At 33.2% G+C, this 19,087-nt stretch overlaps 1 protein-coding gene across 5 annotated transcripts; it reads left to right on the top strand.

Annotated features, from left to right (window-relative positions):
• Nucleotides 1-5,534: 5,534 nt before the first annotated feature.
• Nucleotides 5,535-18,881, top strand: LOC132058881 (uncharacterized). 5 transcript variants are annotated; one of them, XM_059451269.1, is made up of 18 exons: nucleotides 5,539-5,771; nucleotides 7,220-7,303; nucleotides 8,771-8,952; nucleotides 9,048-9,152; nucleotides 9,711-9,811; nucleotides 10,646-10,724; nucleotides 10,983-10,994; nucleotides 11,087-11,152; nucleotides 11,570-11,638; nucleotides 11,729-11,785; nucleotides 13,175-13,252; nucleotides 14,078-14,175; nucleotides 14,658-14,703; nucleotides 14,818-14,945; nucleotides 15,561-15,669; nucleotides 17,118-17,180; nucleotides 17,285-17,344; nucleotides 18,416-18,881. In XM_059451269.1, exons 1-18 carry the CDS (start codon nucleotides 5,657-5,659, stop codon nucleotides 18,614-18,616), a joined length of 1,653 nt encoding a protein of 550 aa, XP_059307252.1. In that variant the 5' UTR covers nucleotides 5,539-5,656; the 3' UTR covers nucleotides 18,617-18,881. The 5 variants fall into 5 exon arrangements, with proteins under 5 accessions (XP_059307256.1, XP_059307255.1, XP_059307253.1 ...); XM_059451271.1 differs by having other exon boundaries at nucleotides 5,614-5,771; nucleotides 7,220-7,323; XM_059451270.1 differs by lacking the exon at nucleotides 13,175-13,252 and having other exon boundaries at nucleotides 5,538-5,771.
• Nucleotides 18,882-19,087: the final 206 nt, after the last annotated feature.

Genomic DNA, 19,087 nt, shown 5'->3' with positions numbered 1-19,087 from the left:
GTCATGACTATTTATTTTGGCATTGTAGCTAGCCTGTAAATAAAAACTAGTTGAAACTCTATTACTTTTAGTAAAATGAAAAAGTTTAGCCAAATAATGGAGTTCCGGCATTTTTTTTTTAAAACAAATTTTGGTCCAAAACTTTAAAAGGTTAAAAACATGTTTATTTAAGAAAATGTCACATGGCGGCGTAGATCTCAACCTGGAGCTTGTTAGGAGGGTAAATGATAACAAAGAGAGTAATTAAAACATATAAGTGCTTTAATTTGAACAATAGTAGGATTTGAAATAAATTGTTATGTTGGGCACCGAAAGAGAGATCTACGCTTCCAAATTTAAAAATAGGTTAAAACTAATATTGGTTAAAAATTGGTATTGGTTGAAAATAGCCTTGTTCATCGAAAATAAGCATGTGTTAAAAAGAATATTGGTTGAAAATTGATACCCAAGCATTAAAAATAAGCAAGGGTTAAAAATTGATTGAAAATAGGTATGAGTTAAAAATAGTTGAAAGTTGTTCTTTCATGAACTCACGGATCCATTAAGATCAATGGGGGCTTTAAGAAGAACTCACAAATCCCGTAAGATCAATGAGGCTGTGATACCACTTGTTGGGTTTTTAAAAGATGGACATCAAAAAGGGTTGAAAGTGATTGAAAAAAAATTTCTCAAGAAAAATTGCTCTGATACTACTTTTGATTTTTTAAAGATTTGGTATTCGCTGCAACCAACTAGACCCGCTGAGATCTAGCATCCGTAGAGATGGCAAATGCTGCAATTCGGAGTACAAAAAAGGATGAGACAGGAAAAACAAGAAATTGCAGGTAAAATAATTACTTAATATCATAAAAGAATTAGGGTTTAGATTTGGGTATCTACCGATCATCATACTGTTCCCATTTTCTTTTTTTTTTCTTCTTTTCATTTTTCTTTATGTTCTTAAAAGGTACTATTAAAAAATAATTTCTCTCTCAAACGAAAAATGTATAGCGGGTCATTTGGATTATAAGAATCAACACAATATTTTGTGTGATATTAGAAATTAGATTATATGTTTAATATTTCTTCTTGCTTCTTACTATAAAATGTACAATCTAACCCAAATCTTACCTTTTAAAAATTTATTTTTTAGCTCTAATGACTATCTGTTTCAATTGTATATATATATATATATATATTTGTTTTTTGGGATCAAATCTACTTATCTAGGACTCCATTATTTTAGCGAAATAGAAAAAGTTGTGCCAAAATAATAGAGTTCTGACTGCATATTTCATTTTTTTCTTCTTTAGATGCAGTGACTATTTATTTAATTATGTATTTTTGGTTGGCAAAATATGTATATAAAAGAATTTAGTTGCAGCTCCATTATTTTTCAACCAAACAATTTTTTTGCTAAAATAGTGGAGTTCCAATTGTATTTTTCTTATTTCTTTTTTTTGATATAATGACTATTTATTCTAATTGTGTATTTTTTGACGGACCAAATCTGTAAAAGGAAAAATGGTTGAGTCTCATTATGTTTATCCAAATAAAAAAAGATTTAGCCAAGGTAGTAGAATTTCAACTGTGTTTTCTTTTTATTTCCTCTTTAGATGTCATGACTATTTATTTTGGCATTGCGACTAGCCATAACAAATAAAAAACTGGTTGAAACTCTATTACTTTTAGTAAAATGAAAAAGTTTAGCCAAATAATGGAGTTCCAGCATGTCTTTTTTTAAAACAAATTTTGGTCCAAAACTTTAAAAGGTTAAAAAAACATATTTATTTCAGAAAATGTCACATGGCGGCGTAAATCTCAACCTGGAGCTTGTCATGAGGATAAATGATAACAAAAAGAGTAATTAAGACATCATAAGTGCTTTAATTTGAACAATAGTAGGATTTGAAATAAATTATTATGTTGGGCACCGAAAGATAGATCTATACTTCCCAAATTTAAAAATAGGTTAAAACTGATATTGGTTAAAAATTGGTATTGGTTGAAAATAGCCTTGTTCGTCGAAAATAAGCATGTGTTAAAAAGAATATTGGTTGAAAATTGATATCCAAGCATTAAAAATAAGCAAGGGTTAAAAATGGATTGAAAATAGGTATGAGTTAAAAATAGTTGAAAGTTGTTCTTTCATGAACTCACGGATCCATTAAGATCAATGGGGCCTTTAACAAGAACTCACAAATCCCGTAAGATCAATGAGGCTCTGATACCAGTTGTTGGGTTTTTAAAAGATGGACATCAAAAAGGGTTGAAAGTGATTGAAAAAAAAAATTCTCAAGAAAAATTGCTCTGATACTACTTTTGATTTTTTAAAGATCTGGTGTTCCCTTCAACCAACTAGACCCGGTGAGATCTAGCTTCCGTAGAGATGGCGAATGATGCAATTCGGAGCACAAAAAAGAGTGAGACAGGAAAACTAAGAAATGATAGGTAAAATAATTGCTTACTATCATAAAAGAATTAGGGTTTAGATTTGGGTATCCACCGTTCATCATACTGTTCTCATTTCCTTTTTTTTCTTCTTTTCATTTTTGTATTTCACAGCATCAAATGACCTTTATGTTCTTAAAAGGTATTATTAAAAAATAATTTACTCTCTCAAACGAAAAATGTATAGCGTGTCATTTGGATTATAAGAGTCAACACAATATTTTGTGTTAAATTAGAAATTCAATTATTTTTTTAATATTTCTTCTTGCTCTTACTATACAATGTACAATTTAACCCAAATCTTACTTTTTTAAACTTTATTCTTTAGCTGTAATGACTATTTGTTTCAATTATATATATTTTTTTTCTTGGGGTCAAATCTATACCAAAAGAACTTGTCTAGGACTCCATTATTTTAGTCAAATAGAAAAAGTTGTGCCAAAATAATAGAGTTCTGACTGCATATTTTGTTTGTTTCTTCTTTAGATGCAGTGACTATTAATTTAACTATGTATTTTTGTTGGGCAAAATACGTATATAAACGAATTTGGTTGCAACTCCATTATTTTTAGCCGAACAAATTTTGTTTTGCTAAAATAATGGAGTTCCAATTGTATTTTTCTTATTTTTTTTCCCGATGTAATGACTATTTATTCTAATTGTTTATTTTTTTTACAGGCCAAATCTGTTAAAGAGAAAAATGGCTGGAGTTTCAATATGTTTGTCCAAATTAAAAAAAATTTAGACAAGGTAGCAGAGTTTCAACTGTGTGTTTATTTTCAGTTCCTTTTTAGATGCCATGACTATTTATTTTGGCATTGTAGCCTGTAAATAAAAACTGGTTGAAACTCTATTACTTTTAGTAAAATGAAAAAGTTTAGTCCAAGTAATGGAGTTTCAACATGTTTTTTTTAAATTTTAGTCCAAAACTTTAAAGGGTTAAAAAACATGTTTATTTCAGAAAATGCCAAATGGCGGCGTAGATCTCAACCTGAAACTTGTTAGGAGGATAAATGATAATAAGGAGAGTAATTTAGACATCATAAGTTTAGGTCTGTGTAGAATAAAACATATCCAATTTGGGGGAGTTTTATGATTCTGCTTAGATACAAAATAATGTTAAATTTATCTGAAAATATTTAAAGAAAATCGTAGCCAAAAGAGAAAAATATTTGTCTCTTTTAAAAAAGTGTGTTATAGCATGGAGAAAACAAAGCGTTAAATCTGGAAACAATGTCTAAAAGCTTTTGAATCATTCTAGATCTAGAAAATAGTCGTAAATATTATACCCCTTGTGTTTAACAAGTATTACTTCCATCCCACAACATACAAGCTTAGGATAAGATCAAATCTTGCTAGAATTTTTTTTGAATGAGGTGGCTTCTTAGTTAAATCAAATCATATCAATAAATATTTAAAATTCAAAAGTAGATTCATCCAGAGAATGCATGTTAACACATGGAAACCTCTTAAGGCCTTCACAACCATTCAAATCTAACAAAATGAGTTTTTTTGGAAGATCCCAAGGAATGGTGAACCTTTTCAAGATTATCACACCATTTCAGGTACAAATACTCCAAATTTGACATCCTCGTGAAATTTGGTGTTTGTAGCCTTTTAGAGAAGCTGAGATTCAACGTCCATAGAGATGACAAATGCTGCAATTCAAAATAGAAAAAGAATCGAATAGTAGAACAAACAATGCCAGGTAAAAGAGTTATCATAAGAGAATAAAGGCGCTCCCCTGAATTTAGATTTAACTAGTGGACAATCTATGAACCTAGAGACAATTTCCTTTCTTTTCTTTTTGTATTTGCGGGCATCAAATGACCTTATGTTCATAAAAGGTACTATTGAAATATTAAAATATTTACTGATCCTTTAGACGAAGATGAGTAACGAAATTTGGGTTATGAGAGTCAACATAATATTTTGTGTGAAATCAGAAATTGTTTATCTTATTTTTACATGAAAATTAAATATTCAGAATCTAATTAAATGTTCAAGAATTGATGAGCATGTGCACTTTTCTTGACAAGTAGCTATGAAAATAAATTTGAACTTTTCAAGCATCAATGACAATGAGTTATGTACTACGTATTATTCTTTTAGCTATATTCATCTGTCTCGCTTGACATCTCAAAATCTTTTTTTTTTTTTTTTTTTTTTTTTTTTTTGTGCCGGAACGTTTCTTATTTAAGATGTGGGTAGGACGTAAGATATGAGTCTTCTTTAATACTGTTTTATTTATGGAGTCCATGTCTATATGACATAAAAATTAGTTTATTTTTCCATGCAAGATATTTTAATGACAAATCTGATTGAGTGATTTCATAGGAGAAGAGCATTAAGTTGAATAATTTTATTGATATAAAAGAAAGTTGAACGACCTTGATACACAATTTTTCGTAGTTGGATGTCCTTTTGAGATATTTACTCCAATTAAAAATGGACCGATGGAGTAGCCTTAAATTGTCTCATCTATGTCCTTGATGATAATGAAACTCCAACGTGCTGAAATAACATAAGATAATTTTAAATTATACTTCCTCTGTTTTATAATAAGTGATGTTTTTATTTTATGCACACCCCTTGAGAAATTACTCACTCTTAGAAAATTAGAAGCGTTTTTACTAACTCACTCCTAATCAAATTTTACCTCTTTCTCAGTTACTTCTTTTCTAGAAAAAAATACTTAATGATTCTTGATTATGTAAATAAGGATAATTTTGAAAGTATAAGATCAATTTCTTCTTGAAATCCAAAAATACCTCTTATTTTGAAACAAAATGAAAAGTGTAAAACATAATTTATTTAAAATGGAGAGAGTAGTTAACATTTGAATCCTTTTCTCAAATACAGTCAGACCTCTATATAACGGATCCATATATAACAACAACTCTCTATAATAGCCAAGTTTTTTCGGAACAAATTTTTTATATTATATTATACTTCTCTATAACAGTATTTTACCTATAACAGCAACAACCAACTTTATAATATTAGACACTTTTTTTTTGTTGGCATTTAATTTCTGTATGAACCATTACTTAACGTGCCACGTGGCTATAGGATACCCACCGGACCCTCCAACCCGACCCGCTTCCAAATCATAGGGTTTAGGGTTTTAGGAGAAATACAATTTCAAATACCAAAATAAATTCATAAAAATATCATTAATCTTTCTGTAATTTCAAGTTTGTATAATTCAATTTCGATTAGTCAAATGATGTTTTCCCGAAAAGCATCTGCTAATTTGCTCAGAAGGTTTCGGTTTTCAGCTCAATCAATTACTACTAATTCACTTCAAAGAAATTACCCAATTTTACTATCTAATACTGGTAAATTTTTAATTTTATATATTAAAGACTAGATTTTTTTATAGTATTACATTGTGTTCAATGATCAAGATTTGCATTTGGGCTAATTATGCAGCTTATTAAGCTACAATATTCAATGATACTATGTGTGTATGTTTGTGTGTGTGTGTGTGTGTGTGTGTTTTTTTTTTTTTTTTTTTTTTTTTTTTAATCAGCTGACATTTTTATAAAGACCCCACTTTTTATTTATCATAATAAATTGTAGTTTTTTTTTTTTCATATTAAATTGTGTTCAATGATCAAGATTTGTATTTGGGCTAATTATGCAGCTTTTTAAGCTACAATATTGAATGATACTATGTGTGTGTGTGTGTGTGTTTTCCATCATTTTGTTTATCAGCTGACAATTTTATAAAGAACCCACTTTTTATTCATCAGAATAAATAGTAGATTTTTTTTTTTTAAATATTAAATTGTGTTCAATGATCAAGATTTGCATTTGGCTAATTATGCAGCTTTTTGAGCTACAATATTCAATGATACTATTTTTTTTTTTTGGTTTGTTAATCAGCTGACATTTTATAAAGAACCCACTTTTTAATCATCAGAATAAATTGTAGATTTCTTTTTTTCATATTAAATTGTGTTCAAATGATCAAGATTTGCATTTGGGCTAATTATGCAGCTTTTTAAGCTACAATATTCAATGTTACTATGTGTTTTTTTTTTTGTATTTAAATCATTTTGTTAATCGGCTGACATTTTTATAAATAACCCACTTTTTATTCATCAGAATAAATAGCAGATTTTTTTTTTTTTCATATTAAATTGTGTTCACATGATCAAGATTTGCATCTGGGCTAGTTATGCAGTTTTTTGAGCTATAGTATTCAATGATAATGGTAAATTTTGAATTTTTATGTATTCAGAGTCCTTTTGAATAAACCACTTTCTATTAATGACAATAAAGCTGGTTTCTTTTCATCATATTAAATTGTGTTCAATGATCAAGATTTGCATCTGGGCTAATTATGCAGCTTTTTGAGCTACAGTATTCAATGATGCTGGTAAATTTTGAATTTTTATGTATTCAGAGTTCTTTGGAAGGAACCCACTTTCTTTTACTGAGAATAAAGTCGAGTTTGTTTTGTATTCAATTGTGTTCAAATGATCAAGATTTGCATCTGGGTTAATTATGCAGCTTTTTGAGCTACTCAATGATGTTATGTGCTATTTTGTATTTCCATCATTTTGTTGATACTTTTATTAAGAACCCACTTTCCATTCATCAGAATAAATAGTCGATTTTTTTTTTTTTTTTTTTTTTTAATATGAAATTGTGTTCAATGGTCAAGATTTGTATCTGGGCTGATTATGCGGCTTTTTGAGCCATAATATTCAACGCTGCTATGTGCTATTTTGTATTTCCAACATTTTGTTCATCAGCCGGCATTTTCCTTTTTTGGCAGGAAAATGTAGATTTTCCAATCAGCTTGGTTCTGGAGGGTACTATTCAGACTCATTTCGATGGATTTTTCTGTTTGGACCAGCTGGTATTCACTACTCTTATGGGGTAATCCATTTGTTTGTTGATGTTGTATGTTTATTTTTTAGCTTGTAGCATATTAATATTTTCTAAACAACAATAGTCAGCTATATCAAATACAAAATTCTTTTAGCAAGAAAGACCTCCACCTGTTATCCTATATCATCAAACAGCGTAGCAGAGGCAATATTGATAAGCAACCATATTGAATTGCTAATAAGCAAACAAATTTACAGCCCTTTTTGCTTTTCTCCCCCCCAAATGTTCATGGTTTTGTTATCTATTTGCTACTGGTCTGTAAAAAGGGCAGTCCGGTGCACAAAGCATCTCACGTTAGCAGGGTCCAGGGAAGGGCCGCACCCCAAGGAGTGTGATCTGTGATGTAGACAACCTACCCTAACGCAATCATTAGCGGCTTCCACGGCTCGAACCAGTGCCTTGCCTGTCTCCTTATTTTTCTTTACTTTGGCAAGCTTCTCTACATATATAAAGTAGAGCTTGTTATTAAGAACTAATGTCTGCTTTACTTAGATTACAAACGATGCATTCTTCTTCAATATGCTGAGATAGAGTTGAGGATGGAACAGAGTTTCAGAGATCCATTTTTTTATAAATGTCAATCCTGTTATACCACAAAATTTCCTTATTTTTACTGCCCTTTTCATGTATTAAGAGCCTTACTTTGCTGGCCGTTAATTTCTGCACTTTGATTCGATATTCTAATACGTCTTAAAGTAAGGATCCTCATATGTGACACTATAATTCAAGTTTTTGGTATATGCATGTGTGTTGGCTCATGGCTGGTCTGCTTGAATGATGTTTTGCAGTTCTTTGCTCTTGACCTTTTTTTCATACCTTTGAAAGGTCTTTAGCTGTTTCTTTAGTAAATTTAGTTCGCAAATGTGTGTATTTGTAGTGTTTATTAGTGATATGGAGATGGTTTGAGTTACCAATGTATCCCATTTCTGAAGTTGTTGCTTCTGATTTTTTCCTACAAGTTCCAATCTATGTGAGTGTTGTTCTTATATAGCAGAAAGAACGTTCTCTGTTGGCACAGCATAAATTTGCATGGAGAATTTTCAGTGCTTTCTAGCTTGTGTCGCCAAGCTTCTAAAACTTGCTTATTTTGAAAGTGCTTTTTGAAAAAGGACTTTTGGAGAGTAATAGTTTGTGTTTGGCTAACACTTCTGCCAATATTTGAGCAGTTCTTTGTGCTTGGCCAATGTTCAGAAAGTGCTTTTGGGAAAAAACTGTACTTTTTTTAGCTTCTAGAAAACAGCTTCTGTTACTGCTCGAAAACACCTATTTTTTCTCGAAAACCTCAACTTTCTAAAATGAGCACTTTTAGCTTCCCAAGCTTGGCCAAACACGCTAACCTATCTCTTTCAAATTGCTGTTTTTTAAAGCCACGTACAATGGTAAAATGCCGTCAGACCTATTTTGATGAAGCATTAACTGTCGTTTCCTGCTGCAGCCGTAATCCTTGGAGTAAATGTCAGTCCTGCCTTGGCAGAAGAGGTTTCTACTCCAGCACCTACTGGAATTGATGTTGAAATAAGTGGCTTGCGCAAAATTGAGGATGGGTCTGTGGTATCCAATATACACACATCCAAATGGAGAGTTTTTACAGACAGTGGAAGGGATTTGTTTTTACAGGCATGCAAGCCTCCTATGTTGTCACTGATTTATCTTTACAATTCAATTTTATGTTCATACTGTCTAAACTTGCAGTAGTAATTCTATTCAACCAGGGAAAACTTGAGGAAGCTGAAAAACTGTTCCTGTCTGCATTGCAAGAAGCTAAAGAAGGTTTCGGAGATAGGGACCCACATGTTGCATCTGCATACAATAATCTGGTAGGTCCACTATTAGATGCTTTTTGTACTTCGGGCTATTAATAAAATGATTTACCATATCAAAAAAAAAAAAAAAAATCTTATGCTTTTAACGCTATTTTTCAAAATTAATTCTAATGCTATGGCTGCCAAGTATTTATTGAATCACCAAGCACTGGTAATTTGGGAAGTGATAGTCTTCAAGATGCATTTTGCACGTAAGTTACTTTGGAGGGTGATCATTTAATTTCGTACATGCCAAGGAAGTCAATGAATAATGAACACACTTTTAAAAAATTTGGTTCTTGAAGACGTGCTGATTCTCATTTCTTATTAAGACTCCAATTTTAAGATCATATTACATGGAGAAGGTTGAATTTCAGATGATTTTAATGACAATGTAGTAGTTACATGCGTACAAAATGTCCTATACTTTGAATTTCTTATATTAAAAGTATGCCGCAAGAAACAGGATGGAGTGAGTACACGTAATTTTAAATAACATTTTTGCATGAAACTCATTTTCCGCTTGAATGATTAGTCTATTAGAAAGGTTATTGGCTCTATTTTTTTTGACAGGCAGAGCTGTATAGAGTCGAAAAGGCGTTTAATAAAGCAGAACCTATGTACTTGGAAGCAATCAATATACTTGAGGAATCATTTGGACAAGACGATGTACGGTAGGTATTGAAATGACTTTTGATAAAGCAGAACTAAGCCTCAATCCTGAAGTGGTTGGGTCAGTTAACTCAATCCTGAAGTGGTTGGGTCAGTTATATGAATTTTCTTTGTCAATTTTGCTCTATTAAAGTCCATTTCATTCCATTACTAAGTTATTTGTCTTTTTAGACAAATAAGGAGTTCTCGAGATTTCACACTTATCTCGCATAAACACTTGTTTAATTAAAATCCCTATTAGTTGATATCGTCTATATGGATCCCGTGCCTTCATAATGTTGTCTTCTTAGTTAAGTCCAAATTGATTCTGAGAGTTTATACATCTTTGAAAGCATCTTTGCTCCATGTGAGTTTAGGTCTACCTAATCTCTTTTTATCACCTTTGGTCATCATATTGTCACACTTCTGATCAATGAATCTGGAGGTCTACTTAGGACATGGCCAAACCATCTCGTGTGACCTCTTAATTTATCTTAAATTTGTGCTACTTGATCCTCTTTGGATGTGATCATTTCTAATCTTGTCTAATCTTAACTTCACATACATCTTAATATCTGTATTTATATAACAATCATTTTGGGATAATGATCGATATAAAACATGTTCCATTAGCTGCATAATGATCGATCTACTCTTGTCAGAGCATCATGATGCTAGTTAGGAAATGCATTGCCCCTATTCAAGTCTTGTTTGAAGATATATCATAGTTAATCTCCAAGGCTACGGATTTATTATAGAGTGATAGTTACTTCGTTAGTTCATCTATCAGCATCTTTGATTTACTTGCTTGAAAGTTGATTATTTCTTTCCCTTATATGCTTGCTTTTGTGTCGTAGAGTTGCGGCAGCCCTTCACAATCTAGGCCAATTCTATCTTATGCAAAGAAAACTGGAACAAGCTCGTGGTGTCTATGAGGTAAGAAGGCAAACATATTCAGACACTTATTTTCTTTCGCTATTCTCATTCGTAAACTTTTATGACATTACAGAAATTTTCATGACATCGTTGTATTATTTCTTAAGCTGGTGTATATCTCTCTGTTGTGGTTTATTAATCTAAAGTATAACTTTTATATAGCAATTGGCTATCTTTTACAAAATTTTCAAGTGCCCTTTTGTATCAATTACTGATATTGTTTTCGTTTCTTGTTCATCCATATTATTAACATGGCAGCGTGCTTTAAAGGTATGTGATTATTACCAGGACTTGCAATGTATTTACTTCTGTTGTTGCTATTAAATTCCTAAATTTATTTCTTTCACCACTTAACCTTGTAGATAAAGAGGCGTGTCTTAGGGGAGGCTCATTCAGACTATGCTGACACCATGTATCATCTGGGGACAGTAATTCCGCTGTTTCTGCTCCACTTCTTCTTCATTCGTTCAAGTTTTGTTTTATCTTTAATTTCTCATTCTATTTAAAATCTGTTATGTACCTAAAGCTTTTGGCTAGTGCATTTGACATTTTATGGTTGATTTTTCCCCCTCTGTATATACGTTTTATGTTTCCTTTCTTTCACTTAATTCTTTTTTGAAGCTTTTCCCTTTCAGTCACCCTAGTTATTTAGTGGTTAATATCTACATTTATATGCTTTTGGCTAAATTGAAAATGTGGATAGACTTCATGAAAAATTGAAAATATAGATAGAATAGAAGTAAATTTTGATAATATGGTGCACGTAGTTTCTAGTGCTGATGGGAAGTCGTTTCTTATGTAGTCTGTCATTACTTTGACTGACAAGAATCCCACTCCACTCCCAGGTGCTGTATCTTCAGGGGAAATACAAGGATTCAGAGGCTCTGGTTCGCGATTCTATTCGGATTTTGGAGGTCCCTAAATTTGTTACACATGCTGATTGTGGGTTTTCTATAATAGCATGATTTGTGTTTGTGTTCTTACAATTTTGTTTACCATTGCAGGATGGAGGTCAAGGTGAATCAATGATTTGTACCAAGAGGATGCGTCAACTAGCTGAGGTTGTGCGTCCATGCTTTTTGGCACCTGTACCAAGGTTATGCAAATTTTGCTTGTGCATAGAGCAAAAACCTATGTTGCACGGACTTTTAAAAATCCTTCTGCACCCATGTTGACACGACATGGGTGTGGGATCCACACCGGATTTGGTCAATTTACCTTGGGTGCTTTGATTATGTCTATGACCGAGAAGTATAAATTGATCGGATATTTGGTTTACGTATATATATATATATATATATATATATATATATATATATATATATATAGTTCTAGTTATTGACTTATCGTTATATGAAGTATGAGAATGTTTTGCTATTAACGAGACATCTTAGGTTTTTATAAATGATTAAATTTATTGGTTTTTGGTTCAGCTTTAATTAATCGAGATATATGCTTTATATGTCATAATATATATTAATTGGCAGTATCCCAGCACCCGTATACGCACTCAGATCCATACTCCCGAACCTTAAAATTTATGTGATGAAGAATCCAACCTTTAGATCCGCACCCATATCGGATACTCGTAACCGAGTCCGAGCAACTTAGGCAAAACCATTGAGGTTACTCTTGCTGGTATAGTTCATCCAGCTTATGGTTGTCCCGTATGAAGGACTGGAGCACTATTTCTTTTACCAAACAAAATTATGGGTTGATTCTGTGTGATTGAGACTTAAACTTTATCTTACTTTTGTGGTGGACAAGAAAAGGATACTACAGAAGATTGATCAAATGCTGCTATCTGAGTATGTCCTCCTAACAGCTTTGCATGTAATTATCCTGGAAAAGACTTATTCAAGCATAAATAGCGCAAAATGACCTGGTAACATAAGCTAGATATTTTCCTTCTGTTTCCTGATAATGCAAGTAAACTCTTTCAAAACATACCCCAGGTACACTTCAACTTTTTGCTCAGGTAACTGATCTGTTAGCCTGTTATAGTTTTAATACTTGAGTATTAGCTCTGGTCTTAACTATCTCCGCAATGTGGATAACTGTTGATCTATGTAAGGAATGTCAACTGAATCCGTGAATGTTCTTCATGTATTCTGTTAGTTAATTCAACAGCTTGCATCTTAGCGGATCAAAGGAGAAGCATGTTACATGTAAACACTAAGGGTTTTTTTTTTTTGAAAATAAAGTTGTCATTCTGTACATAAGGGGAAAACACATTGAAAATGACCTGGTTTTCTATAATTGGGGTTCCTAGACATCTGCCTATGTTCCTTTTCTTTAGGCAACTGATATCACTTTTTTCGTCCTTTAATCATATTATAGCTACTGCTCAAATCAAGATGTGTAACTGTAACATATCTGCTTGCTTTTTGTCTGTCACAAAATGCTGAGTTACTTGCTACAGTTGGCTTACAATCTACTCTCCTGTATAGATATATATTAAATCTGACCGGCTCGAAGAGGCTGAGAATGTGCTGAGGAAGATCCTGCATATAATGGAGTTAGCAAAGGTCTACCAACCTCTCTTTATTTCCTGGAATAACTTTCATTGTTCCAATCTGCTGCTTACCTGAAGTTATAGTTCAGTTCGTATTATCCTTTTTTGGAGTGCCGACATCTTCATTTTTAAATTGGTAGTTTAACATGCATATTATTGATTCAACTTTGTTTTATGATGTTAATTTTTTTTTTTTTTTTTTTTTTTTTTTGAAGGGGCAGCCGGGTGCACAAAGCATCCCGCGTTAGCAGGGTTCGGGACAGGGCCGCAACCCTTGGGGTTAACATTGTAAATAATGATAGATGTTAAAATTGTAAATAAAAAATTAAGTTATCCTTTAACCAACATTAGCTGCCAATTTAAAAGCTTGAGTCCCTTCTAAGTTTTCAGTTGTCAGCAATTGTCAAAGCTGCTTAAGCTAACAAATTCCTTTTGCTTGGTAAAATATCATGATCACAATTCAAACATATCCTACTGCTTTCAGATTTAATTACTCGCGATCTTAACCAAAATGCCGAGAAAGATATTCAGATTTAATTACTCACAAAGGCAAAACTGTGACTTCAAATTTTACCTCATGCCATACCTTCCTTCCAAGTTTTCCTGTCTGAAGATGCTTATGCTGATAAGACAAAATTGAAATGACCGGATCTCTAGCAAGTATTCTGGTTATAATTGCGTTTCTTTCTGTTTAAAGCCTCTAGAATCAACCAAAATCATGGAACTCTAATAGGATAATTTTTGCCTTTCTTTCTTCTGAAATTATTCTGTGTTTCCAGACCTTGTTGCTCTATATCCACACTCATTTTTCTCATATGTTGTTACTCATATCTTACAGGGGTGGACTTCCTTAGAAACTGTAATTGCAGCTGAACGCCTGGCATTGACCCTTCAGTCGCTAGGAAACTTGAAAGAAGCTCAAGAGCTTTTAGAGAGGTTAATCATGTACCCTAATTAATTACTGCGTATGGTGGATGCCTTTAAGAGTCTGATTAGGAGTGGCAAACGAGCGGGTCGGATCGGATATGGGCGGGCTGAAAACGGGTTAATAAAAACGAATAAAATATCCGACCCGCCCATATTTAACACGGATAAAAATGGGTTAACCGACAGATAATAAGGATATGATATCCAGATGGATAATATGGATATCCATATTATCAATACCCATTTGTCAGCTTGTTATTGTTCATGAGTTCTTGGTTTCTGTGAGTCCATGCTTATTTTGGCTTTTAGCTTGTATTCTCACCTAACTATTTTTGGCGGATAATATGGGTAATATCCATGTTTGATCCATTTCTAAAAAGTAGTTATCCAACTAATGTCTAATGGGTCGGATTGGATGGTTATTTGTTTTTTAAACCATTTTGCCAGTCGTAATTCTGATCAAACATGGCATGATATAATTATTGGAGCAGGTGTCTTGAAGCTCGACGAGCTTTACTCCCTGAAGACCACATTCAGGTTTTTCCCTCTAAATCCACGACATTATACAAGCAATTAAAGATGACTATATTATCTGTTGATTTACTAATATGAATTATATGTAATTTCCCTTATTTCCTTCTTTTTTGATAGGTTGCTGCCAATTTGCTACATATTGCTAGAGTAAAAATGCTCGACTCCAACAAGCTCCACAAGAGTAATGTTTATCAAGCAAGGGCTGAACTTGATATGGCAAAAGATCTTTTAAGAAAGTCAATAAGGTACTTTTTAGTCTTACCTTAGGTGTTGAGCCGAGGGTCGTTTGGAAACAGCCTCCCTATCTTCCAAGGTAGGGGTAAGGTTTGCGTACACTCTACCCTCCCCAGACCCCCACTTGTGGGATTTAACTGGGTATGTTGTTGTTGTTTTATTTGTCTGTTAAATAATTTTGATGTTAATATCATCTCTTGAGTAATTAATTGTTTTTGTCAAAGTTCAATTTTGAAACATCCCTTGCTTTGTTAGTATTCTTTAAGATTTGCTTTTCTGTTTTTGAGATTTAACATATATTATGCTTAAATTTTATAAAAAATGGAGTACCTGTTCTTTTGAGTGCATCATATGAGCTTAATACACTTTAATCCCAAGCGAAATTGACTAGTTTTACACTTACAATCTCCAAAAGAAGATTTGCAACCATGCCAACACATTTTTGTCCAAAAAAAACTTCAAAAACCCTTTTCCAAAGGAGGCACTATAAGCATTCCTTTGCAGACTGGTCCCACAAGCTTGTACATTATCAATATTGGTCACACCATGACAACTTTCCTTATTCTGTCGTTTTTTCATAATTGTTGATTGTATAGTCTATTGTTTTTCATAATTGTTGATTGTAGTGTGGCTCAGAAAAACCTGGTGCCTTCCACGAAGGAGAAAGGAAATAAACAGTCTCATGGAGCATCTCTGACAACAGTAAGGAGCAGGCAATCAGCACTGGTGATCCTGGTCAGTTCCCATCATTGAGTTTTTGTGAAGTGAAATAACCAATTTATTGTTGTCCTCTGCTAACTTCCGCGTTATTTAAGCAATTCAACCAATATTTGTTTAAGATGTTAAAATTGAACAAATATGCACTAAAATCATTTAGAGTTTCTTTCCCATAAATGGGAAAAACACGCATCAGTGTCCTATTCATTGACAAACATTTAGATTGACATATTCATTTAATCCAATACAACAACTACGCCTCAACTCAAGCTTGTTAGGTCGGCTATATGAATCCCCAGTATCTGTGTCGCACATCTAAACCCATCTCAATCTAATATTCAATTATTTAGGTTTTCTAAGTCTCTAACGCAAACAACGTGTCAGTAGCGTTTCAAACCCTAAACCTCCAGGACATAAGAGAACCTCTTTGACCACTGGACAACAGTTCTTTGTCACTGCAGTTATTTGTTCGCTGGATTGGGCTTTCCACTCCGGACTTTAACTGAATGAAGCATTAAAGCATAAGAACAATTTGACAAAAAAGGGTCCCACAACCTATTTGAATGGGCAAATAAAGGTTGCTCTGGATTTATTCAAATTTTGCTGTCTTTTGAGTTAGTGACCCCGGTGTGCTGCTGGGAACTTTTAGTTATTCGGTTTGGTATGGAATGTTCAGTATAATATGTAGCCTTCCTTCCATTCACGTGTAAATGAAGTTTAATATTCAAGCTTGTTACCCTCTCTAAAAGAGGATATAGTAGAGACCTTTTTCAACTATTTTGGTGTTCTTTTAAATAGTTTGGTGTTATTCTATGTGATATGTACGTGATGTAGGTTTTCTTCATTGTCTGGTATTTCTATTACTGGTGTTGATTTCAGTAGTATCTTGCCCCCACTATTTGCAAAAAGAGTATAAGGGAGGGATAGCCTAGTGGTAAAGACTTTTCACCTCCAATCATTAGGTTGAGGTGAAAAGTCACCAAGGGAGAAAAGCGGGGCCATTGCTCGGGTGCTGGGTAGGGGATTTGAGATTTGGAGTTTCACTATATCATGGAAAATGAAGTATTTGCAAAAGGACTAATCAACTCAACACAGTATAATTTGTTAACTTAGTAGCTTTAGCTTTAGAAGCGTCACTGAATTGAATTCTGAATTTCTAGAGGGGCTAAATAGATAGTTTTACTTGGGTTTTCCTGCTATATTTGGGGGATATCAATTAGATCTCCTCACTCATGAGGTCCTGCCGACCTCTTAAGACCGCATTGCTCTAACTAGGAATCGTAACAGAGGACTGATGTTTTGTGTTTTTTTGAATAAATGCCCAGGCATCTACAGAAATTCCTAGAATTTGGAGAATGTGTTCATCCCTTTCTGCCTCTGTACTGTGGCTTAACTGACTGATCATTATGGCCCTTTTAATTAAAATTCTCGTCTTTAAATTAGCTTTTTTGTGCATTTGCCTGCAGTTGCAATCACTTAATGCTCTTTCATTGTTGGAGATGACAAAGTCGGAGCTTGAAGAATCAAAGGTGGGATGTTATCTTCTTGTCTTTCGTTGACAATCCTTTTTGTTTATCTGGGATGTTTCAAACATGATGAAACTGATTTTTGATTGCACCTTCTACTGAAACAGGATCCTTATAACTCTGAGGCTGAGAGTGCTCTTCGTGAATGCCTTTCTGCATATAAGGAGGTATGAGAACATTGACAAGTTTAGTTTTATATCGTCAGCAAGTTTCCAATTGTTATTTAGAAGTATGGGTGCTTATTTGAGTTTGTTATCATGATCTTGTGGCTTGACTTGTTATTACCTTTTCTTGTTGGTTCTTGCACCACATGAGAGCTTAGAATACACCAAATACAAAGTCCTAAGGATAGCGTAATTGAGGAACTTCTGTTTCTATCTCTGGGTATATTTTCCTTGGGGCAAGTCGGGATCTCCTTTGAATGACTACTATATTGTTAAGGTAATAGCCGGTGTGCTTTAAATGGATAAATTGACAAGTTTCTGAGACTGCTAATATATTTTATTACTCTAGAAGACAGAAAAAGCAAAGTACAAAGACTTCTGACCTGGCCAGGCTCTCCAATTGAAAATTAGATGTCACAATAGCGTCTCGCATGATTGAGGCAGCATATATGTCAATGCTTATTTGTGCAAACCATGACATGGGTTGATTTTGGGCATATAATGTTCTATTTTTTTCTTTTTCCAAAAAGCAAAACAGAACATATATGTAGAAATTATAAAATTGTAACACTCTGTTCTAGATGGTTCCCACAAAAAAGTAGTCAAGATCTTGAAATACTTGAAAAGTGAAGTCTGAGAATTTTTTTTTGAAACTGGTAATGTTGTATTCCTCAAACATTAAGGATATGCTGGAGACCTCACAAAGAACCACTAAAGGAGCAATGATAATTACAAATAACCCAAAAGATCAGCTATCTCTATTCCCCTTTACACCAAAAATAAAAGGATATACTAATACAAGTCCATTTAACTTTCTGTATGGAGTTAAATCTATCCTCAAAACATCTCTCATTCCTCTCTCCAAACTGTCCACCATATGCATGACTTATTGACAGAATATCATTCCCAGTTACTCTACATCTAATTAAGACATTAGTAAGGGACGTGCACCTTTCTGATTTACTAGCGTACAACTATTTTTGGAATCTTGTGTCTAGTATTTCTTTACTTCTAGGGACGTAAGATATACGAAGTTTATTCTAGTAATACTTTTATTCTTTGTTGCTTGTGCAGTTTGTTACTGAGAAGTCATTGTCTGATGCTCCTGGAGTAAAAGCTGAATACCTCTTGTGCCTGAAGCATCTAGTTGACCTGATATGCGATAACAAAACCTCAAGTGCGGATCGATCTGGGAAGACTGGTTTAAAGGAGTTGAAAGATGAAATTAAGCGCGTAGAAGTTGAACTCTCGACAAAAGGAAGGTGTAGAAGTTAGCAGCCAGATGAAATGCCCTTTTCAGATTAGTGGAAAACCAGTCCAGAGATGAAATGTAAAGATTGATCAAAACAAGTAGCAGACATGGATATACACTATTTATTTGTAGGGAAAAGAAAAATAAAACAGTGAAAGAAGAAAACAGAAGTTGGTGTGCTGTGATTTGATTGTAAAATGCTATATTTAAATAAAATTGTACAAGCAAACAGAGCTATAATACTACTAATTATTTCCTAAAGAAAATCTTCTAGCTTTCCTTGCAGTATTCTTAAAACATCCCCATTTTGCTGGTAAAGATGTTGGTGTGATATGTGTCCTGGAGCTCCTAATTTGTTCCATTACTATATAATTTTGCACTTAATTAATTTTCAGATATCATAATTATGTTCAAATAGAAAGCAACAAGTGCTAGTTAAGTGCCTAGATCTGCCGTGGATGAAACTTTAGCAGTTACTAGAGTTCATAGCATTA

Source organism: Lycium ferocissimum, chromosome 6, assembly GCF_029784015.1.
Source record: "Lycium ferocissimum isolate CSIRO_LF1 chromosome 6, AGI_CSIRO_Lferr_CH_V1, whole genome shotgun sequence".
Taxonomy (NCBI): domain Eukaryota; kingdom Viridiplantae; phylum Streptophyta; class Magnoliopsida; order Solanales; family Solanaceae; genus Lycium; species Lycium ferocissimum.
Note: the sequence above shows the minus strand (reverse complement) of the source record. Positions and strands in the feature narration are given on the sequence as shown.

Excerpts from the sequence above, each read along its gene's own strand:
- LOC132058881 (XM_059451269.1), top strand. The coding sequence starts at position 5,657 with ATGATGTTTTCCCGAAAAGCATCTGCTAATTTGCTCAGAAGGTTTCGG. Across the intron at positions 9,812-10,645 it reads TTTGGACAAGACGATGTACG|AGTTGCGGCAGCCCTTCACA; the intron begins GTAGGTATTGAA and ends TTTGTGTCGTAG. Across the intron at positions 14,176-14,657 it reads GCTCAAGAGCTTTTAGAGAG|GTGTCTTGAAGCTCGACGAG; the intron begins GTTAATCATGTA and ends TTATTGGAGCAG.